The sequence below is a fragment of the Mya arenaria genome, chromosome 17, assembly GCF_026914265.1.
Source record: "Mya arenaria isolate MELC-2E11 chromosome 17, ASM2691426v1".
Lineage (NCBI taxonomy): Eukaryota > Metazoa > Mollusca > Bivalvia > Myida > Myidae > Mya > Mya arenaria.
In genome coordinates, this window is record NC_069138.1 from 34,245,406 (window position 1) to 34,270,472 (window position 25,067).

Here is a 25,067-nt window from a genome sequence, read left to right on the forward strand (position 1 = left end):
CATGCATCTACTATGGGTTCATTACAGACACATGCAAGTACTACGGGTTCATTACAGTCACATACATGTACTACGGGTTCATTACAGACACATAAATGTACTACAGGTTCATTACAGACACATGCATGTACTACGGGTTCATTACAGACACATGCATGCACAACGGGTTCATTACAGACACATGCATGTACTACGGGTTCATTACAGACACATACATGTACTACGGGTTCATTACAGACACATGCATGTACTACGGGTTCATTACAGACACATACATGTACTACGGGTTCATTACAGACACATGCATGTACTATGGTTTCATTACAGACACATGCATGTACAACGGGTTCATTACAGACACATACATGTACAACGGGTTCATTACAGACACATGCATGTACTACGGGTTCATTACAGACACATACATGTACTACGGGTTCATTACAGACACATGCATCTACTACGGGTTCATTACAGACACATGCATGTACTACGGGTTCATTACAGACACATGCATGTACAACGGGTTCATTACAGACACATACATGTACAACGGGTTCATTACAGTCACATGCATCTACTACGGGTTCATTACAGACACATGCATGTACTACGGGTTCATTACAGACACATGCATGTACAACGGGTTCATTACAGACACATACATGTACTACAGGTTCATTACAGTCACATGCATCTACTACGGGTCCATTACAGAAACATACATGTACTACGGGTTCATTACAGACACATGCATGTACAACGGGTTCATTACAGACACATGCATGTACTACGGGTTCATTACAGACACATACATGTACTACGGGTTCATTACAGACACATACATGTACTACGGGTTCATTACAGACACATGCATCTACTACGGGTTCATTACAGACACATGCATGTACTACGGGTTCATTACAGACACATGCATGTACAACGGGTTCATTACAGACACATACATGTACAACGGGTTCATTACAGACACATGCATGTACTACGGGTTCATTACAGAACACATACATGTACTACGGGTCATTACACACCATACATGTACTACGGGTTCATTACAGACACATGCATGTACTACGGGTTCATTACAGGACACATACATGTACTACGGGTTCATTACAGACACATGCATCTACTATGGTTTCATTCCTGTATATTTCACTGGAATCTGAAACATGTTTGAAAGTACATTTTTATTATTATCGGAAATTTACTTTAAACTCTCATATTTAATGCATGAACTGAAGTGAAAGCTTCAAAAATATAAGCATGAAATGAATATGCTATCATTTAGTATCATAGCTGTGACTTTGCCATAAGGGTCATCTATTGATGTATTTATGAACAACCATATTCTCTAGGCGTGTCATGTCGGGTGAACGCCGCCGCCGACGATGGTCGGTTCATCACGGAGCGGGGTATCTTCTCCTATACGCTGGCGGTATCCACCGTCCGCCGCCACAAAGCCCAAGGAAACAGCCTCCAGTCGGAAGTGCTCTCCCCCTGGACCGTTCGCTATCCCAGCATGGTCCGTCCCCGACACGGCTGTGCGGCGCAAGCCATAGGTAAAGAATATGGTTAATAATTGAATGTGAATATTCTGACATGCAGTTTAATTCAATCGCTTGTCACATGCTTATATGGCTTTTTACATCAAATTAAAATTAAAAAAATAAAACCAGTAAATGCAGTAATATTCCTTGAACAGTGGGTTTTACATATCACTTGCATTTTTTATTGAAGTTCCATTAAATAGTGTTTTCAATTAAAATTATTTTTATTTTAAATGAAAGAACATGTGTTGAGTCTTTAAAATGAAATTTGCATTGAATACCGATATTGGGAAGACGTATGTATATGAACACAGTAATACGTTAACCTTGACCTTTGGGCATGACCCTGTGACCTTGCAGGAATGGTCGTTTTCGGGAGTGTAATTGACATTGTATGGACGAGATCGGTCGACAGAGTTAAATGATATAGAAATCAGAATTAACATATTGACATTGACCGTACGACTTTAAAAGGATTAAGATCTAAATGCTCTAGGATTTAACATGTTCAAAGACATGCCTTACCATATTTTCTCTCATTACTTTTATAAACTTGATATCGTGATGACTTTAATCTTGACCTTTCAGGTAGGAAGATTTACGTGTTCGGGGGTTGTCACCTGGAGACGGGTCAGGACGTGCGGGTCTGTGAGTGCTTTAACACGGACAGGGGAACCTGGGAAGACGAGTTCCACTTCCGTAAAGGTAAAATTACCAACAGAAGAAGCAAAAATATAAACGTGGTTACTATGGCAACAATATTAGCAACGCGTAATATTCACAAACTTCAGCAATAAAGATAAAACTAATGGCGGTTACAGCATACACGATTACATCAATTTGGTATGTTTTAATATCATGTTTGATATGTTTCGTAATGAATCAATTCCTGTTACGTCCTCAAATAACCTTAGAATAGAGATGGTATACTAGGTGGTTAAAATCGAATTAGACACAGCAATACCAGTGCGTACAGTGGGGTTGTAAGATACAATAAGACATACAACGGGTAAAAGCAGCAGAAACAGACGTTTGTGCATCTGAGTAAACTACATCGAATAAGTAATGTGTTTACTTATACACTATTGGTCATTTTTGCTATTTTGCAGGTGATCTGACCAATGTTGTGACAGCAATCTTGGAGGTTCCGCGGAGACACGATGAGCAGAAAATAAACTATAAACTCAAATGGGTGCTATGGTGATGAACCGAACTCTTAGGGCAACACAGGTGTAGAACAATAGTTAGTACTAATTAGGGGGGGGGGGGGGTGCAGGTGATATGACAACCAAGGGGGCAAAGGATAACACAACAACTAAGAACAAAACGTGATAAAAAAGGAACTAAGGAAAATGATCAAATGCAAAAATAATTCGGACAAACGGATATAATAATTATAAAATAATAACAAAAAAACGGATCAGGAAAGCAACATCGGGGATTTGTTTGGTGATTGATAAAAAACATCATAAACCACAAATAAAGGAAATGCAACATCGGAAGATATTTCAGTGATTGGAGAAAAACAGCAAGAATAGGATAAGGAAATACATAGCAAAAGCAATATATGTACGACAAAAACAAAGACATGTAAATCTATTGTGATAGAAACAGTGTAACACTGCCACAGTTGTGATAAAAAATTATCATTATGCAATGATCGCAAAATATGAAAAAAGTGTGAAAGAAACAGAAAAAAACATGAAAAAGGGCAAATGATTGATGAATATTTTCCAATTGGGGAAGTACAATGATAGGATGGTTTATTTATTAATAACTTCATACGCATTACTGTACAAACGTAGTTGCTTTTCAGACGAGATTGATGACACATGGATATTTGTCATTAAAGCAATTTACAAAGCGAAATCATACCACGCATATTTTATATTACAGAATGGATTTCATAGAGACATAATCCAACGAAAAGAAAATGAGACGAATTTGAAATGTGTATAATGATTACGACACTTACCTAACATGACTGTTTACAAATGATCAATATTTCAGAAACATGCGGCACTTTATTGAGTGTTAAGTCGGGGAAAATTTAAATAAAAAATGTCTTTAAATACGATTTAAATTATCATGTATGTTTTGTAACAATATGTGTGTGTTAAGGGTATCTATGTCAACTCATGTTATCAGGGCTCTAGCAGTTGGTTATTATAAACCCTGAAAAGTATGCAGATCCTGCCTAAGTATAAGGGTGTCAGCAGTAAAATGGGGTCTGACCCCTTTTGATTGTTTCCAATATTATTTATATAAACTTCAAGTGCTAATTACTGTTTTGATGTCAACATCCGAGCCAAAGATATTCAGGACTGTACATAAGACTGAAGTTCAAAGCTCTCAGTTCTGAACTTAAGAAGCCCTGATTAACGTACATTACCAATTGATGTGAGGAATGCTCAAAACATTAAAAGTATTATATCTGCAACAAATGTGTTTGGTTTTGTACTTGTAATATCTACGTCACATATAAAGTGACAGTGCCACAAAGAGATTTAGCAACTATTAACAGGGGCGTAGCTAGTGCCCTCTAATCATGTGGATTCATAATTGTGCTAGGGGGTTTGGGGACATGCCCTTTCGGAAAATTCTGAAAACCATGGTGCAATCTGGGCGTTCTGAGGTGCTTTATTTAGTAACGGAAATGGACAGGTTAAGGATCATGTAGTTAAGTACGCATACTGCAACTTGTTTTTTGTCAGAATCATGTGGATTCAGCAGCGTACTCGCGTAAAGGCAGCTACGCGCCTGATTGATAATAAACACCCCAATGAAATTGTGGTAGAACAGTAAACAGATTAAATTTAAGTAGTAATACATCCTAAAGCATTTACATTGTCGTTAGTGCAGTACTTTTCAAATTTTGTACAAATCGTCATGTGATATAATTTAACAGTTTCGTCGTCACTTTACATCACCTTTTCATTCCCGACATTTTAGCTCACCAAGTTATTGATACGCCTTAACAACATTTCATTACCCTTAACCTACCAGCCTTCCATACTAAATTACCTCTTTTGGATTAATATTCCACCGTAGGTTTAGTTATTTAGACAAATCGTTCCCACAAAGTTCAGTCATCTGGATTGTATATCTACGCGAACTTCAGTGACTTGGAAGAGTCGTCCACACATTTGTACATTTACAATTTTGCTACTGACGGATTCTCTCTTCATATTCAAACTTTTCACTCGATCTTCGGCAGCAAATATAATTTTTTGAAGGGCAAGAGGGCTAGACAGTTGATCTTTTGACCGGAGGCGACTTTATATTTTGTTTTTGTTTTACACGGGATGGATGGAGTTTCAATGAAGTCAAATGACGCTTCTTAACACTCTCTACAACACTCTCTCCAACTTGGACGCTCTGGAATACAGTGGTCACATATATAATCAACATCCGGGTCCTTCACGTCAATGTGAGTAAGAAGGATTGCTTTGGACACGCCTCTAATAAGATATCATGTCAGACAGATGTTGTTATAATGCCGAAATAATTCAGCACACAGTTCTTAATTGTCCGTTCTAGCACGGTGACTTTATTCCTTGTATGTCTTACGTTACTATTTGCATAATATAAGCTCGTTGATCACAATAATCAATTTGTTTAATAAATCTATGCATTTCCAAAATAAGGAATTAAACAATGTACAAATGTATGTTTAACTGCCCCTGACGTTGTCCCTACATCTTTATTTCATTAATATTTCAGTCAACAAGTTTCCCATAAGCCTTGTAATCTTTCCTGATCCAGAGCAAGTTTCTGCAGTATTTCAGCAGACAGACTGTTAAGGGACGAAGCTTCTGCAGTATTTAAGCAGACAGACTGTCAAGGGACGAAGCTTCTGCAGTATTTCAGTGGACAGACTGTCAAGGGACGAAGCGTCCAGCACGAAAACCACGCAGTGGGTCTTGTCTTCAAGGTTGGGCCGCATGACGAAATGTGCATCGTCCAGTGATAACTCGACTTCGGGATTAAACTGTTATAAATAAGATATGTTTTGACGGGATTGGCTCGTTTCAAATTTAGCACAGATATTGTTTACAACCCATGTTTGTATATTTTCCTATTCAAAGTAAACATAAGGAAATACCCCTTTTCAAACGTTTATTTAAATTACTTTATATAATGTATTGTTGCGAATTGGTTTCAAATTTAAATAACTGAAAAAATATTGTAAACGTACATACAGTGAAAAGATGTTTTTCACATATCTATGTTCAAGATGCGTATACTGCGTCAAATCCAAACATGACTTTTCTGATATCCCTCGTATGTCGTACAAAATACAATTTGAAAATGGGCCCATAGCTCATATAATTGTCCATGTATAGCTGGAAGTGAAAATGGGCTCCTGAGAACGATAAATAAAAAATACTTTAGTTCTATATAGGAGAGAAAGGAAAGAAGACGAATATTTTATATAGGACCGCTTAAATGACGACTGTTTATACAAGGAGGCTAAAATGACTTGTATTCTATATTGGAGTGCTAAACTTATGAGTTTACTCTAAAAATATATAAATCTATTTTGGAGTGCTAAGATATTGCAAATATTACATAAGACTGCTAAAGTGAAGAAGAAATCTACAAAGGAGGATAATGATTCTATGCAGGATTGCTAAAATGGCATAAGTCGATATAGAAATTATTGTGGTCCTGATCTTACATGGTTGTACATGTATTGCATGTATGTTGTGTTAATTGTGATGATGAAAAACAATTTCTCAATAAATATGTTTAAACTAAATATACGAAGATTCTTTAAAGGAGTTCCTTAATTACAACTTTTCTATATACGAGTTCTAAAAATGCGATGTTTCTAAAAATGAGTGCGCTTAAATGACATAAGCTTACATAAGATTGCTAAAATGATATACTTTAGTTATAAGGATTTTTGAAAACAAGTGTCACAGTGATTAAACGTGTGACGTCTTCGATCAATGTTGCCCTTTTTAGGACGAAAAGCAAACGTTCACGGTTATCGGTGTTCGAAGTCGATCAAGAGGCATATCTTAAAGTCCACGCCGCACACAGCGTTGCATCGCTCTACAACATTTCGTCAAGTTGAAATTTTGGCCAAGGGTTGCATCGTTAGAATACAAGCAAATCTAAAATACACACGTGTAGAAGCAAAAAATAGCATCGTCTATTATAGGCTAAGAAACATTTTCATATATTTTCTGTCACAAAATGTTATTTAGAAATTAATGTCACTTACTTGGTTGACCCGTGGTAATCTATGTGAGAACCCCGGTGAAGTCACGTGGTTTCTCACCCTGTTGTTGATATCTGTATGACAAAGACGCACGTGATTACAGAACGTCGATACCAAGGCTACGACAGAATCTGAGCTCTTTCAATGTTTTATTACAACACTCGAATCCGCAAATGTTATTTTACCTATATTTGTATTTACTTTTACTGATGGCAAGATATTGCTGAATGTTGTCACATATATGTTTATAGTCTATATAAATGTGAGGAAAGACCATTTATGTTTAGCTATTGTTGTACATACCGTGTTTGTAAATATTTAAATTCATTCAAAACCGGATTTTGGGACTTTAGCCATACTAAAGCGATAACGCCGATCTATTTCGATAAAAGTTTGTACGGAAGGCGTATACATAGATATCTGAACAAATGTGAGTATGAAAGATCATGCGAATTAAATTTAATTAAAACAGCCCGATCACATACATTTAGGTATGATTTTCGTAGTGAATTTAATATAATTTGTGGAATATACTTACTCGTACGTATAACTAGACTGATTATTACATAAAACGGTTTTAAAATACCTACTTTCGTTTTGCCGTCTAACCTACTGCATAACAGTAGGACCGTTGTCTTTAGTGTGGGTTCATTCATTTCATAAACGAATGCATTTAATAAAGGCTTATTTCATTTTCATGCATGTAATTTGTGTTCTTTTAAATGTGTGTTTATTTCACAGTCACATGCATGTAATATGTGTTCATTTCAATGTGGGTTAATTTCACAGTCACATGCATGTAATATGTGCTCATTATAATGTGGGTTCATTTCACAGACTCATGCATGTAAAGCATCCGGTATAAGTTTGCAAATCCGGTTTACTTGCAAACTTAGTTTTTTTATTATCTTAGATATCAACTTCAAAAGCGACACATAGAAAGTTTGCCCATTAAATAAGAAATATTTTAAGCAAAATTAAAAAAAAAGTTTTAAGAAATATGAAAATTTTAATTCCAAAATTGATTTCTCCCGTTGGCCACCAATTGGATTTTAGGTCCCCCGCGGGGTTTTGGAAAACTCCAATTGGAGAATTTTCCATATGAGCCGAAACGGGGGAAAAAATCAGCAATTTGAAAAAAATCAAATATTACAATTTGGAACAGAAAATTACATTTCTATGTATGTCTGTAGTACTAGATTCATAAACATAATTAAAATCTAATAAATAATCAAAAATTATGATTTTGTAAAAACGGCTCTCCAATTGGGGAAAATTCCAATTGGAGAATTCCACAGTCAATTTCTATAGATAAAAGCCACCAATTGGAGTTCACAGAAGTTGGTGATCACAGAAGTTGGAGGAATCACCAGTTGGAGACTTTCACCGTATAACATCTGCTGGGGAGAAATAAAGTTGTGATATATACATGTCATGATATTATTGCTCATTAATTTAATATTGTAGATTATTCAAGAAAATAACATTGCAAGATGTTACCTGATTTCGAGTATTACATCGGTGTTTTCACTTGTGACGTTGTGTGCAATCTAAAACAGTGATCTTAAATACAACTGCGTCAGATTTGCGAATTATTTATCCTTTTCTGAAGCCTTCTGGTCCTAGATGCTCGAAAATATTAAATACTTTTAAAAAGAATAACTTACTAATTTTCATTTCCTGGTGGGCTCAATTTGTGTCTTTCAGTTAATCGAATAGGTTAGAGAACACCATCTTATATTGTCAGTAGGTACATTAAACTATGTTGACTTAGTGACAAACTTAATTTGATCACTCCAATTTAAAGAAAAAAACCTTTCGATGTGTATCTTTTATCCTATGCAAAAGTGGCTTCTTTTTATTATTTCGTTTCCATCACTCACGGTATGTTATTTTTCTTGTCATATGAAATGGGTACATATGATAGCACTATCACGAACCTATTACCAGTATAGGTTAAACAATTATTTATAAGTCAGTGATATTATTTATAAATGTTCTATAACATTGTGTATTGACTTAATACTTCGTAAAAAAATAAGCTGAACAATCATTCTTTGTTTCAGAATTCATCCATTTCAAATGATTCTTTGAAAAGGAGCCATTATCTCGGTTCACTTATTGTCAGGGTTTAGGAGCTGTAGCTAAAAGCAGTGACGAAATTCGTTTACACTCTTAAATTTTTAATTGCTCAGTTACATTGAACACCTGCCATAACTGAATGATAGCTTTACATTGATAAATAAGAAGTAAATATATCCAAATACTATTGCAAGGGGTATTTTTTTTGCAAAAGTGTATAGCCCTTCACGCAATTCATGATAGTTTAAAAACTCATGTCTTGAATGACATTATCTTTGATCAAGTATACGTTCTAAGCATTAGGAATGATATTGTTCATATTGTTTCATCCTGCTACCTGTTTGCATGTTTTTGTTCGTTTATCAAATATACGCATGTACTTTGCTTATCAAAATCATGTCCACGTGTTTGTGAATGGAGGATAAAGATACTGTAATAATGTTTCAAAGATGAATATCGTTAAACACGTTGATTAAATATTAACATATTTTTAAATCACATTTATGAGAGTTAGGCGAAGATTTTGTGATGGATTTTATATTTGCTACTGTACAATAGGGGAGGTTACTGCGTAGGAGACGAACATTTTCTTAAACCGGTTTAGCATCAAATCAAGTAGGACCTACTCCGGTGACCTCAGACGAACATTCGTGTAAAAATGGATTGAAATGGACAATCATAAAATTTTGGGCTATGGACTTATTGAAGACAACTGTATGGTAAGTCTAAATGCCGTTTGTTTTCATGATTGTTTAAATGATAAGAATTGTTTGTTATTTTTGATCACGCACAGGTATGCCCCCCCCCCCACATAGTGACATTACTCCGCAAAGCTTTGTCTGCTTTTTCCCCGCAAAATTTCCTCGGGAATGGGCGTAACCTAGGTTCCCTTTGGTGCGAGGACATTTTACCATCAGTTCATTCCTGCAGGGAAGGAATTTAAGCGGAGGTTAGTCCACCTAAATGGCCTTCAGTCTTTTGAAGATTTTTAGACTATGGCAGACTCGAGACAGGGATACATAATGTAGTTAGTGTCGGTTAGAACCAGCCGCCCACCCGGGTAGCCCAGTTGGTTAGAGCGCCATGCTAGTGTTCCGGCGGTCGTGGGTTCGAGCCCCACACCGGGCGCACTTTTCCTCCCAGGTTAACTTTAATAACAAATGTCAAAATAATAAAAAAGTATCCCTGATTGCTAATTATTGTAGCTTTATAAAGCCGGGGTTGGCTGAACCGAAAATCCCACTATTCCCCGGACCTGGGGAGTTCATGGTTACAATTGACTGCAATCATTTTTTTGAAAAAAAAAGGTAAAAAAGTGTTAAAAAAGTGTTATTGTTTATCCTTCAAACTAAATTCAATTGACGCCAAGTCTATTGCTAACTATTGCACCAGTCAATTGTACATAGAAACAGTGATTCTTCGCAATCATGTGCTTATTTGTTTGTCATACTGTACCAAATTATTTGGGAATATTGTTAGCACATGTTTTAATAATACCATTTTACCTCAGGACAATTTTTCAATAAGAACTCAGTCAAGTATGAAATATTTCCATTTTGGAAGAATGCTGTAGATCTTTTACATTTGAAGATTTGGAAATTATTATTGGTTATTCTTTAAAAAGTGTCAAAATTTGAGTAGATCTATGGTAATGCAATTAGTAGCTCAAAATTTTAATCCTTCAATTGTTATTTTAAAAACTGTTTTACTTAATGATAAAGGAAAATTATTCATTTTATTAAACAGATGTACACAAGAAGGTATGCAATTCTAATTTTGTTAATTTTATCCAAAATTGAAAACTTATGGCTAAGTATCTGTAGATATTGATATATATTATATATATACAATTGACTGTTTTTATTGCTTATTAGTGTTGGGAATCGGACTGAAATATTACTATAGATAATCGGTTTATGAAAACAATCAATGATCGATTATTAATCGTTTTAATCATTATTTAACTATCTTAGGTCATCATATATAAGGCATATAGATAAACTACATGAACCAGTTTAAGAAAAAATGTTCCCTTACAATATTATTTGTACATTTATTTGTATAAATTACATTATTTATTCAGAACGCAACTATACTTTAGTGTTTACAAGTTACTATTACAGATCATGAGACTGCAGGCTCTAAATTTTGTGTACGGTATTGAATACATGTGTAAAGTAAACACAAAGAAAAATATCAATTTCGTTTTGATAATCAGTCAGTAACAAGTAAAACAAACAGTTGAATATTCTGTGTTTTACAAGAACATTTTCTTTCAGAAAACTGAGAAAACTAAATTATTACATGATTTCAGAAGTAAACAATACCGGTAACATTTTAAAACCACAAAAGTGTGATGTTGAGAACCAATCCTTTTGCAGTTAAATTACAAAGAAAATTTGTAATAAGGTACTGTAGTGAGCTACTGACATGATAATATGACTAGATAACACAACATAGTACCACATGAACATTTCAACATTAACATGTATTGACCAGAAACAAAATATATTTTCAAGACAATCTTTTAACTGGTAGTCGGTAGTGGTTACGTCTCTTGTTTCTATAATCGATTGTTCAAATTTCACTATCGATTGTCGCTGATAAAGGCCTTTCCGATCAATTGTCGATTATAACTGATCTTCGGCACAACACTATTGCTTATACTTCAGCGTTTTGAGATTTCATTAAGTTTCAAGTAATATTTTTCATATACTATATCAATATAATTTCCATGTTCTTTTTTTTTAATAATGATATAGATAGACCATACTAATTAGTGATGTTCTGATGATCAATTATAATGAAAAAATAACTGGTATGTTCCTGAAATCAGTTTTTCTTCTTTCATCTTGTCAATTTTGTTCAGTTGTAATCATTAACAATATGGCTAAAGCAACAACAACATTAATAGTGGGTTTTTTTGGTGAAATTTACTGCCTTACTGCCTTCTTCCCTAGTGAAAACTTGTCCATTTTTCACCATATTTTATGTTTTCCAAATTTGATAAGTGGAGATTTCATAACATTAATGAATAAAAAATCTTGAAAAGACTTACTATAAATTAACAAAATAATATATGCATAAAAATCTTTAAAACATGTAGTATATAGAATATTTTAGCACAAGCCCACAATCATGCACTGGTGAAAATTATGTCATCGGGGCTTGTTCTAATTCTGAATTTAATATAGCAGGGCTTGAAAAAAAAAATATGCCAAGCAATAGAGTAATAATTCAGGCTTGTTCATCCCAAACTCCAATTTCGATGATATATTTTGCCATTAAAATCTAAATTAGATATTTAAGCCTGATTTTGTATTTTTCCCAATGTCAACTTTTTTTCCCAAATTGTATTGTACAGGTGGTAAAAATAATTCCATAAAATACACTAACTAGATATTTTCAATCCTTTACCTAACATAAGTAGAGTAAAGGATGATGAGTTTTTGTACAAGAATAAAATTACAAGTACGGTACCAGGTATTGTCAATAAATATTTCTTCTATTAATAAACAGCAACGTGAGTGGAACTGATTACCAATAGTCAAACCAGTGTGTGTATACCACGTGATAAATTACGTCATATATGCTACGTCGGAAGGCAACATTTTGCTTAAAATGAACACTTAAATTAAAGATACCTTTTCTTTTACACCACCATTATAAATGAAACAAAGGGCAGTCTATGCCGCTTAAAGAGCCCCGCATTTGTTTTATTACCGGCATTTGATAAAGTCATTAGTTTCATCAAACGCTTCGCCCGTTTTCAAAATCATGTTTTGACAGTGCTCCGTCCGACGGCCGTATTGTGAAAAGGTTTGTCGAAGTGTTTAAAGCAATTAAACTCGCAATCAAACTCTGGTAAATGGCCGAAAGCAAGGCTCCGTAGGTGGCGTAGACTGCGCTTTGTTTCATTTAAAATGGTGAAGAAATAGTAAAGTTATCTTTGCTTAAAGTCTTTTTAGCTCACCTGTCACTTTGTGACAAGGTGAGCTTTAGTGATCGCCTTTTGTCCGGCATGCATCGTGTGTCGTCCGTCAACAATTTACTTATAAGACATCTCCTCCTTAACCGCTTGGCCAATATTAATAAAACTTCATAGGGATGTCCCTTGGGTGGTCTTCTATCAAAGTTGTTCAAAGAATTCAATTCCATGCAGAACTCTGGTTGCCATGGCAACCAAAAGGAAAAACTTTAAAAATCTTCTTCTCCCAAACCACAAAGCTTAGGCCGTTGATATTTGGTAGTTAGGATCACCAAATAGTCCTCTACCAAGATTGTTCAAATTATGGCCCTTGGGTCAAAATTGGCCACGCCCCGGGGGGTCATGGGTTTTCTCTATATGTTTATAGTGAAAACTTAAGAAATCTTCTCCTCTGAACTTACTTGGTCTAGAGATTAGATATTTGGCATGATTCATCGTCTAGTGGACCTCTACAAAGTTTGTTCAAATTATGGCCCTGGGGTCAAAATTGGCCCCACCCCGGGGGGTCATGGGTATTTTCTATATTTTTATAGTTAAAACTTCAAAAATCTTCTCCTCTGAACTTACTTGGACTAGAGCTTAGATATTTGGCATGATTCATCGTCTAGTGGACCTTTACAAAAATTGTTCAAATTATGGCCTTGGGGTCAAAATTGGCCACGCCCCGGGGGGTTATGGGTTTTCTCTATATGTTTATAGTGAAAACTTCAAAAATCTTCTCTTTTGAACTTACTTGGACTAGAGCTTAGATATTTGGAATGATTCATCGTCTAGTGGACCTCTACAATGACTGTTCAAATTATGGCCTTGGGGTCAAAATTGGCCACGCCCCCGGGGGGTCATGGGTTTTCTCTATATGTTTATAGTAAAAAAATTCAAAAATCTCCTCTGAACTTACGTTGCTTAGAGCTTAGATATTTGGCATGATTCATCGTCTAGTTGACCTCTACAAAGTTTGTTCAAATTATGGCCCTGGGGTCAAAATTGGCCCCACCCCGGGGGGTCATGGGTATTTGCTATATGTTTATAGTTAAAACTTCAAAAATCTTCTCCTCTGAACTTACTTGGACTAGAGCTTAGATATTTGGCATGATTCATCGTCTAGTGGACCTTTACAAAAATTGTTCAAATTATGGCCTTGGGGTCAAAATTGGCCACGCCCCGGGGGGTCATGGGTTTTCTCTATATGTTTATAGTGAAAACTTCAAAAATCTTCTCCTTTGAACTTACTTGGACTAGAGCTAAGATATTTGGCATGATTCATCGTCTAGTGGACCTATACAAAGACTGTTCAAATTATGGCCTTGGGGTCAAAATTGGCCCCGCCCCGGGGGGTCATGGGTATACTCGATATGTTTATAGTTAAAACTTCAAAAATCTTCTCCTCTTAACTTACTTGGACTAGAGCTTAGATATTTGGCATGATTCATCGTCTAGTGGACCTCTACAAAGATTGTTCAAATTATGGCCCTGAGATCAAAATTGGCCCCGCCCCCTGGGGGGTCATGGGATTTCTCTATATGGTTATAGTAAAAAAAATCAAAAATCTCCTCTGAACTTACGTTGCTTAGAGCTTAGATATTTGGCATGATTCATCGTCTAGTGGACCTCTACAAAGATTGTTCAAATTATGGCCTTGGGGTCAAAATTGGCCCCGCCCCGGGGGGTTAGGGTATTCTCTATATGTTTATAGTTAAAACTTCAAAAATCTTTTCCTCTGAACTTACTTGGACTAGAGCTTAGATATTTGGAATGATTCATCGTCTAGTGGACCTCTACAAAGATTGTTCAAATTATGGCCCTGAGATCAAAATTGGCCCCGCCCCCTGGGGGGTCATGGGTTTTCTCTATATGTTTATAGTGAAAACTTCAAAAATCATCTCCTCTGAACTTACGTGGCTTAGAGCTTAGATATTTGGCATGATTCATCGTCTAGTGGACCTCTACAAAGTTTGTTCAAATTATGGCCCTGGGGTCAAAATTGGCCACACCCTGGGGCTGATGGGTTTTCTCTATATGTGTTATAGTGAAAACTTAAAAAATCTGTGCAATATATGACAGGTGAGCAATTCAGGGCCATTTGGCCCTCTTGTTTTAAATCAAAATATTGCCTTCTGACGTAGCATTTATGACGCAATTTATCACGTGGTTTACACACACTGCAAACAGGAACTGATTCCCAACACTTTAGTTCTTTAAGCATTCTGTGCAACTCTCCAAACTTGCCCCAGGGTCTGAAGTAAAAAAAAAATGACCTCATAAATATTCTGCTTTGTGGCATGTTATTAAATGCTTGATCAACACATATCCACTGAATATTATATATATCTTAAAATGTCTGACCTCATCAAATGCAAAAGAATCAGTTACTACAATTCAAAAAAAGATTTTGGTATTAATTTTCTGTCACATAGCTTAGACTTTAAAATTCTAATTAGCTCTTAAAACATGATTTAACATAAGTCATATATGCACTTGCCACTTGACCATTACAAGTTAAAAGGCCATAAATCACTGACTGTGTAAATCACTGATGGTGCAATCAATTGGAAACAAATGGAAATATTACTAGATTTTGATTGGATGCCTCCATTCAGAGTTTATTATATATCAGGATTTTGATCCAATCACATTGTGTGTTATACCTAATCTGATGACAAAACAATTTTTAGGCGGAGCTAAATTAGTCCCACCCAATCAAGAAAGGAACATTACTTTGAATTTGTGTCATTAAGAAACAAAACTCTTCCATATTTCTGTATATTTTCTAAGCATTCTCGTTCATTTAGAATGTCAAGTGTCATCTTTGATCCCATTTCTAAATGTAAATAAAATCCCGTATTGCTGTTAGCATTTCTTATTACATCATCATATCATTTTATGTTTAAATAATTGCTTTGCTTATTTATTAGACTAGTTAATAGTGAAACAGACAGTGTTTCTGTAATGAATATGGAATTCTTTATAATTGGAGATTTTGGAAATGGAAATTTAAGGGGTTTGCTTTAAGAATGAAGGCGATGAAAAATAATACATTTTACATAAAAAAAGTTGTTAAAATTCAAATCTAAATCATACTCGTTACCTGAAAAAGATTTTATTTATTTATTTTTTTATTCTTGAAGTACAGATATATATATGTCATATTTTCCATTTTAGAATTTGTAAAGAAAGTTGAAGAACTTGAGAAAAAGAAATTTTGGAAAGAAAATTTTCAGTCATATGATTAAGTGAATGTATCAGTTAGTCAGAGACCTAATGTTCTAGTTTGCTTTGCAAATGCTTTGTCTTTTTAATTGTAGTGCAGTGAAAGTTGTGTTTCTTTTATGAATATATATGGTACTCTTTATAATAGGAGATTTTACTTAATCATACCCTCATTGAACAATTTCTTATAATATAAAATATTATATATATTAAATTAAATCTTTATCAAACTCTTCACTTTGATAATAATTTAAAAATTGAATGATTCTAAAAATATCGAGCTATATGTAATAATTTAAACAAATTTGAAGAGCTTGAGAACCAGAAATTTACAACTTTTAATATTTAGTGTAGCATCTTTTCTGTACTAGGTAGTGTCAAGGTTTTTTCTGCAGTCCTACTGTGGGGACATTTAAAAGTGTCTGACAAGTTTATGATATACACAGAATGGTGTCACTGTTTCCCACAAGGATCATAAAAACAATGAAAAGGCCTTTTTTCAAAGAACGAAGTCATTCAATACATAGGAAAAGCAATAAATAAGGCCATTTCATAGTAACTTAAATTTAGACTTAGAAAAAGAAAACTTACAAGTATGGTGGTGCCTAGAATTATGCTATTTAAATGACTTATCAGTATGTGGAAAATGCAGCTATTATAATTTCAACAACTTTAAGGTTTAAATGACAGTATATTAATTATAAATTATTATTCACAAGTAGTTTTAAGGTCAATATGTTTTAAATTTTATTGGGACTTTCCTTAGTGGCGGTGGGGGACAATATTGTGCGAGTGTTCTTCAGGGTTGGAGCTGTGGAGGATGGTATATTAACGTTGACACACTTTAATAATTGTTGACACTCAAATAGGATTATCAAATATATATTTTGATATTTAAAATATCCAATCAAGTTCCATTTCTTGAAACACATATATGATATGTAAACGTGAATTAATCGCCAAATTATAATAAATTAAAGCTGCACTCTCACAGATTTACCAATATTACAACTGTTTTTTTTATTTTTGTCTTGGAAAAAGCAAATTTTTGGTAAATATAGATCTGCAAATCAATGATTGAAGATTGCTGACAAAAGCTAACATCAAAGATTGGCATATTTCGGTCAGAAATTAATAATTAATGGCTTAAGCCTTACTAACGATTTAAGAAAACTGCATAAAACATTAATATATATGTGTGGCATGTTAGTATTAAAAGTTTAGCAACTAAAAAAGAACACAAGTCATGCATTCAGTGACATATAAAACAATAAAATTGTATTGTTCAGAATTTAAGATATAAAGAAGAATATAGAAAAATTAATGTACATTTTTATTTATTTTTAATTCAATATACATAAATCACAGACCTATTAACCATAGTTTATAGGTCCATGACAATATATCATTGAAGGCTACTGACCCTGATCAAATTTTGATAAGAAATTTTTCAGTAGCAACTCTCTGACTGTTATCTTTGCCTTCATCTAAAAGCACCAAGTATTGTCATGGTAACTGTCTTTACTGTGTATAATTAAGATCTTAGTTGGTCATTTTCCTACTGATATTTATTAAATATAGTCAATTTGCCTGCTAATAGTTTAAATGATCTTATTGACAAAATAAATTGGAATGGTTGAAAAAAGCATATCATTAAAATTTGCTGTTGGAATATATTCTGTGGAATAAATAATAGAATTATATAGAGATATATATAGTTACTTTAAATAAGTTTTGTTTTTAACTAAATTACATAAAAAAATGAATTGAACTGTTGTTTTTTCACACAAAAAATATTTGTTCATTCCTAGATCTTTTGATGAAAAAAATATGTTTTAGATCACCTGCATCATTGTCATAAAAAAACATTAGCCTATTCAGATCACTAAAACTCAAAACATGTTCAAGAAGTGAAAGCCCAAAATTGGCAAATACTGAGACAAATGAACTTGGTTTTGTTATATATCAGTGTGTGTATATCACATGATATGTGCAGGCACAAATGCTGCAACAGTAGGCAATATTCCTTTGAATGACTTAAAAGTTAAAACAGAAGACAACTTTTATTTTTCTTCACCATTTTGAATTAACTAAAGGACAGACTATACAGCTGCAAAGAGCCCTGTATTTGTTTTCTTACCGGTGTTGATAAGATGATTACTTTTCTCAAACACTTTAAAGCTGCACTCTCACGGATTTACCATTTTGACAAATCTTTTATTTTTTGTCTTTGAATGAGCCAATTTTTGCCAAAATATCTGCTATAAGTGATATAAGACTGCTGACATAAGATCTGACTAAACTAATTTTAATGGCATAAAGCATTACTAACAGTTTAAGAAAAATGCACCAAAAGTATCCATTTTTTAAATTAAAATCGGTGATCTGATTTTTTGTCAGCACTCTTATATCACTGGTTTCCATTCATTTTCGCATAAAGTGGCTCATTCCAAGATAAAAAAAAATCTTTTTCAAAACGATCAATCTGTGAGAGTGCAGCTTTAATATACCTGTAAAGACTTGTCATAGTGTGCCAAGAAACTAAACTCTCAATCAAACTTTGGTAAAAGATCAAATGCGGGGCTCTGGGGGCTCTGTGTGTGCGGCATAGACTGTGCTAATTTTTATTTAATATGATGAAGAGCTAGTTAAGTTATCTTCATATGAAGCAAAAAAAATGTTTCAATACCCTGTATGAATTTTCTTCACCGGATATTGATTCATAAAAAAACTTGCTGTAGGGTGCGGAGCTACTTTTCGCTATATGTCTAAATGGAAAAATCTTCTCCTCAGATCCTGCTGGCCTGTTTTCAAAATAATGTCACAGAAATGTTCCTAAGGTTACCATCTGTCAAATTCCTTTACCATATGTTGATCCATAAAAAATATGGTTTCAGAAGGGGGGGATTAGTGGGTGTGGTAGTGGATCTTCACCAAAAGTGTTCAAATGTCCCTAAAGTGAAATATAGCCCTGAGTTATTTACACCCCATAAAGTAGTAGTCTTACACATTTACTGGTTCATGTTCTGTCAACAACTATGCCGTGTTATTTCAATTTTTATATAAATTATATTGTATTATGAAATATCATTGATAATATAATTATGTAGGATTTGAAAAAACAACAACTGCATACTGTTTAACAGTGTTATAAATAAAATATGTATATTTTACCAATATATTATCGATGTTGGCCTGTCCAATTTGTATTTTTCCGAGAGTCAATTTTGTTCCCCAATGTGCAAGGCACAAGCGGTGAAAATAATTCCAATAAAAGTCACTAATTATTATTATTGTTATTATTATTAATAAACTATTACTGTTTCAGGAGATAAACAGAAACACAGAGGTGCTATACTTTCTGATGGAAAAGACAACAAAAGCATCTCCCATCATTTTGGCGTGGCTCAGATCAAGAGGAGAAATTTAAAAAAGGTAATAACTGAGCAACTAAGAACATGCAAGTTGCACTGGTTAGAGTGTAAGACCCATCTCGCTTCATGAGAATTGATAATCATCAATGTATTAAATCAAGAAATTGAATGTAAGTGTCTTGTCTTTTGCAGTGTTTTTGAAATAGAATTTATTAAAAAAAAAAACTAAATTATTTTTTAATATGATTGTGAATGTGTGATGTTTTCTTCTGATCATTCTCTCTCAAAACCAGATATAGCAAACATATTTCAAGTTGTAGATTTTTTTGTTTTACTTGTAAATATAGTTCTGAGGTTGTATTTTAGGCAAAGCCTTTTTATTCTGCTCAATACAAACTTATTTTGTAAGAATTATGGCCCTTTGTAATTTTTAAACAAATACATTTTTTTTTATGTTTTTGTAAGCCCATTATAAAGGGACATTTAATATTTTCACCAGCTGCATTATAAAGTCAGACCGAAAGTGTCCAGTAAGTGTTCAAACAATAACTAATTTAGAATCCTTTCTCAAATCAGGTGAGCAATATATATAGGGCCATCTCTGTGTTTGTCTGACAAAAAAACAATAATCAATATTTGAGTTAAATTGACAAATATTGTTGTAAAATGTTTTTGTGAAGACATACAATTGGATTACTTTTGGGTTAATAGGATTATGGTTTCTGCACATAAAAATATTTAGAATAATATTTGGGTCAGTCGGTTCATGTTCAATATTACTGATAGTATAAGTGGAAGCAGTGACTTAAAATAAATTTCCAAACAGTTTATGCTCAAATGCTTTGAGTTAACATACAAGATATGACACTTGGAATACTAGATCTTGGTGGCATAAATAAAAGACCTTGTTTTGTCACATTAACTTGTAATCAAGCACTAACTTCCTCTAAATTCTCTTCAGGTGATGGTTGGGCACAAACAAGAAGACATAGATCACAGGCGTATAGCATATGAGTAGACAGGAGTTTCACACTCTGCCAGACTTACTTCCTCAGACGAGCAGATTTAGGCTTCTCAAGATCACGCACTGCACACTAAGACATAGTCTTTGACTACAACAAGGCCCATAGTCTTTGACTACAACAAGGCCTTAGGGGATGAAAGTACAGAGAGGTCCAATTGAAATCAATTCTGTGCTGCTTCATTTCTTTATTCTAGAGGTTGATGGACATGATTTATGGCATCAAGTGTGCAGTTTGTCAACTAACTATCAACACAGCAGTCTTGTTCACCAGCTGCTCAACTTGAGCTTTTAGCTTTATTGCTTGAAGCCACTGTATAAGAGGAGGGAAGGTGCAGACTCATCAAAAAGTCTCAAGGTTGAAACTAGGAAGAGAAGTTTGTCAAGAGTGTGAATATTTGCTTTGAAAACAATTGTTACAATGATTTGGTTTCCTTTGAAACTTGATACATACTATGTGTATGTTGAATGAATTGAGATGCTTAAATAAAGAACCACTATTCAAATATCAGGAAACTGCATTTTTCATACTAAATTGGTAAATGATGTCACCATTTCCTGTATGTATTTAGATAAGATATGTTTCCACAATTAATATTTTTAGGGACTATTTCTCAACGTAATGAAATAGATTAAATTTGTACAGCGTTATATGAGCTTAATATGTGTTTTCTGTTTCCTTAAAATTGATGAAAAATTGTCAGAAGGTAATGAGACCAGTATCCATTACTGCAATCATACAATAAAAAATACAGGGACAAGCCCACTGCTCATATAATATGATTAAACCTTGTTTAGGGGCATGAGGCAAACAGAGTTACTTTCAAATGTTAAAGATGCACTCTCACACTTTGGATGTTTTGACAACTGTTTTCATTTTTAGCTCTACTGGCCAAAGGCCAGAAGAGCTTATGCGATGGTAATGTGTACGTAGTATGTGCGTCTGTAAACAATCCTCGTTTACATGATACAGCCTACAGTTCCTTTCGAAAACCAGCCAGATCCGCCCATGTATGCCTAGTTTATGGGCCTTGATAGTATACAAAAATCAGTGTGTCAGTAGGCAATTGCTCGTTAACATGATACAGCCTTTTTGATTGTATCTCAATGAAACTTGTACAGTATCTACATATCCATATGAGCTCGGTTCCTTTCGAAAACCAGCCAGATCCGCCCATGCATGCCAAGATAATGGGCCTTGATAATAAAAAAAAATAGTGTGTCAGTAAACAATTGCTCGGTAACACGATACAGTCTTCAGTTTTGATTGTATCTTGATGAAACTTGTCCAGTATATCCATTAGAGCTCAGTTCCTTTCAAAAACCTGATCTGCCCATGTTTCCTGGATTATTGGCCTTGAAATTATTAGATGATGGGCCTTGATAGTATAAAAAATGCTATTTTGTAATAAATGCTTGCGAATATGATACAGTCTTCAGTTTTGAGTATTCAGATACCCATAAGGGGTTGGTTCTTTTCGAAAACAGTGATGTTGACCACACAAACCCAGCCAGTAGAGCATAGGCCCTTTTGGGCCTCTTGTTTGTTTTGGATTGGTACCATCCAGTCTTTGCGAAAAATGCATGGAAACCAGTAATATAAGACTACTGACAAAAAATTCAATTGCAGACTTTTTTATTTAAGTTAAAACATTGATGTTTTATGCACTTTTCTTAAACCGTTAGTAACATTAATCTTCGAAGGAAATATGAAATCTGGGATTTGATGTTTTGTCAGCAATCTTTTACCATTGGTTTGCTGATATTTACGCAAAAATTTGCTCATTCCAAGACAAAACAAAAGTTGTTAAAACGGTATATCTGTGAGAATGCAGCTCTAAATGTTTTGGCAAACATGTTTTTGATTTGGCAGCACAATCAATCTTGAACATTGCTTGATTTTACTGCTGTATTAGAAATTACAGGGGTAATGGGGGATTTTTTTTAGTGTTTTTATTGCTTTTTGTGATTCATACAGTCATACTTCATTCCCCAGGGCACAACTTACAAATAGACAGAACAGGAAAATGGTCATTTTAAAAGGTCAAGGACAATGCAAGTTGAACAATCATATTGTTCATGGCTTGTATTTTTGGTATATTTTGTTGCATATATGCTATAAAAAAGTTGAAAGTTAAAAATAACTTCATAGTTGAAATGATGGCTTTGAATGGTTTTGTCAGTTGAGAAACAGCACTATTAAGAAATATGTTAATGGTACTTTATTATTTTAATCAATTTTAGATATTTGTATGAAAATTATTATCTTATTTTGTACATGAGACCTTTTAAACAGTTATTTATTATTTAACAATGTGTAAATGATCAAAACTTAAAGCTGCACTTTCACAGATTGTCATTTTAGACACTTTAAAAATTTTGTCTCAAAAGCTGATTTGGTTATCATTCCTTTAATTCAGTCATATTAGATAATTCACAATAGAACCAATCAAAAATGTTTGGTAAGACTGCCGAAAAGTTCATTTACATTAAATTGTTCGTAATGCTACTATACCCATAAAACATCATTTTAGCCATAAATATGACAAAATGCAATCTGATCTTATTTCAGAAGTCTTATATCACTTAAAATTGGGTCTATGCAAAAAATGGTCTATTTATAGACCAACAATAAAAGAGTGCCGGTAGTCAAAACGATCAATTAGTGAGATTGCAGCTTTAAATACACCTTTTTAAGTCCGCTGTAAAATTCCAATGGTTTGCCTCAATCTTTAAAGCTAGCATACTGTTTAATTGACAGCCATACTTTTTGTTTAAAAGTGTCATGATATGTTTGTACAATGTGTTTATATAATTCATTAAAGAAGTCAAAACAAATTTGTTTATCTTGTAATTTGTTTTCTATTATTTAAATGACCCAGACGAAAATTGGGAACGTCAGTGCTAGTTCTTTTACTGCTAATATTCAATGAAGTTTCTATTGGTGCAGCAGCAAGGAGGTGTTACATTAAGGATGCATCATATAAACCAAATTATACGTTCATATGCACAACATACAGGCGTGTAGCCACCTATACGTGAATACGCGGCTGAAAAAAACATGGTTCTGAAAAAAAAACACTGAAGTAGCAGTATGCGCACTTGACTACATGATCCAAAAACTGGTTATTTTCCAGAATGCACTAGATTGCACCATGGTTTTCAAAATTTTCTGAGGGGGGCATGCCCCCGAACCCCCCAGCACATTTATGAATCCACATGAATAGAGGGGTAGCTACGCCCCTGACATTATTGAAACCACAGTGTGGCTAAACAACACTTGTATGATTATCCTACACAGTGATCTCCCATGGAAAATGCAATCGTCAAAGAATCTAAAGGGGATGTTTATATGGACTAGGTTTGAAATACACCAAGTGTTTAAAAATGTTGATTTCAGTCACGAAGAGAATCAACCATACTCCTCACTTATTGGAGTAAGATGAAAAGTCCACTTACCGCGGGAAAGAAAGTACATTGAAAATATTCATTTGATTCAATTGACTTTATCTTTTTATAAATATGTTGCAATACATAAAATACGTTATTTTTTTATAATTATTCACCCATGTTGAATTTTATTTGGCAAATTTATTAGAGATTTATATATTAAGAAACTCAGTTTTTTAGTATGTGAATGGTTTGGACCGGCTTCCTCAGCCGCTAAAGGGATATGTTTATGACATACTTTTTTAAATCTTTCTCACTTGAGTATTTGAGTGAATTTAAGTGAAGCGTACAGGGTTTTGAAAATGCATCTTTTACTTGGATTTTATAGCTTGTTATTACGAAATAAAGTATTGTGAATCAAACTAAGTGTTAAAGCTAAGCTATTGATGGCTGGAACCCTAAATGTTGATATGTGCTAAAATATATAGTCTTTGAAGTCCAAAATTTTGAAATGCGTTACAAACACTATTCAACAAAAGGCTGTTGCACAATCAATTGATTGACATTATTTTCGAGTATGTGTTATCTGCACCGGCATGGGCTTGCTCCCATCTTTTTTTAAAAATGCAATTGAAGTATAAAAGAAAATCAACCTGGTTACTATTATTTCTGCAAATTCAGTACCAAGGAGTAAAATAAATATAAGTGTTCAGATACATTACGAGAAAAAAATATGTCTGGTGTTAAAACATGAGAGAGTCTCTTTAAACAGAAAAGTTTTGGCAGATAGTCAGTCAGATGATCATAATTGTATAAATAATAGCTTTTAAACGTCGTCATTCCTGTTCATCAGAGGTCGGATGATAAATATAATGCATAGCATCATCGCACTGGAGTACGAGAACGTTGTATACAGAGTATGTTTAAACTGAACATGCGTCTGTTTATTTCGATGTCCTAAAACGTTTAAACTGTTTAAAGGAACTATAACATGAAACAACAATTCTGATTACAGAAACTCATTGGCTCAATCTTTCCACATCCGCCCCTCCTTCAGAACAGAAATTGAATGGCTTAAAATGTTGGGCCGGGGGTAGGTGTACTCCTCTAATTTACAGTCCGAAATAGGGCATTTTTATCTTAATATTGTATTTTCCCCGATATTGACTAAGAATGTATAAATGGACGACTGACCCCCACCCCCCAC

At 34.1% G+C, this 25,067-nt stretch overlaps 2 protein-coding genes across 5 annotated transcripts in view; both read left to right on the plus strand.

Annotated features, from left to right (window-relative positions):
• The first annotated feature begins 1,190 nt into the window (after positions 1-1,190).
• LOC128223407 (uncharacterized) lies at positions 1,191-3,987 on the plus strand. The gene is made up of 4 exons (XM_052932687.1): positions 1,191-1,200; positions 1,377-1,580; positions 2,157-2,273; positions 2,678-3,987. Exons 1-4 carry the CDS (start codon positions 1,191-1,193, stop codon positions 2,770-2,772), a joined length of 426 nt encoding a protein of 141 aa, XP_052788647.1. The 3' UTR covers positions 2,773-3,987.
• A 3,106-nt stretch (positions 3,988-7,093) lies between these two features.
• The window catches only part of LOC128224281 (interferon-induced protein 44-like), a 41,699-nt gene continuing 23,725 nt past the window's right edge, over positions 7,094-25,067 (plus strand). For 2 of the 4 annotated variants that reach the window (XM_052934089.1, XM_052934093.1), the window contains exon 1: positions 7,094-7,228. The gene's annotated coding sequence lies outside the window, so the exon portion shown is untranslated. Of the gene's footprint in view, positions 7,339-25,067 lie in introns of all 4 variants that reach the window. The other 2 variants (XM_052934090.1, XM_052934092.1) reach the window with 2 other exon arrangements.

Coding starts and splice junctions, on each gene's coding strand:
- LOC128223407 (XM_052932687.1), top strand. Junction 1,581..2,156: donor CTGTGCGGCGCAAGCCATAG/GTAAAGAATATG, acceptor TTGACCTTTCAG/GTAGGAAGATTTACGTGTTC. Junction 2,274..2,677: donor CGAGTTCCACTTCCGTAAAG/GTAAAATTACCA, acceptor GCTATTTTGCAG/GTGATCTGACCAATGTTGTG.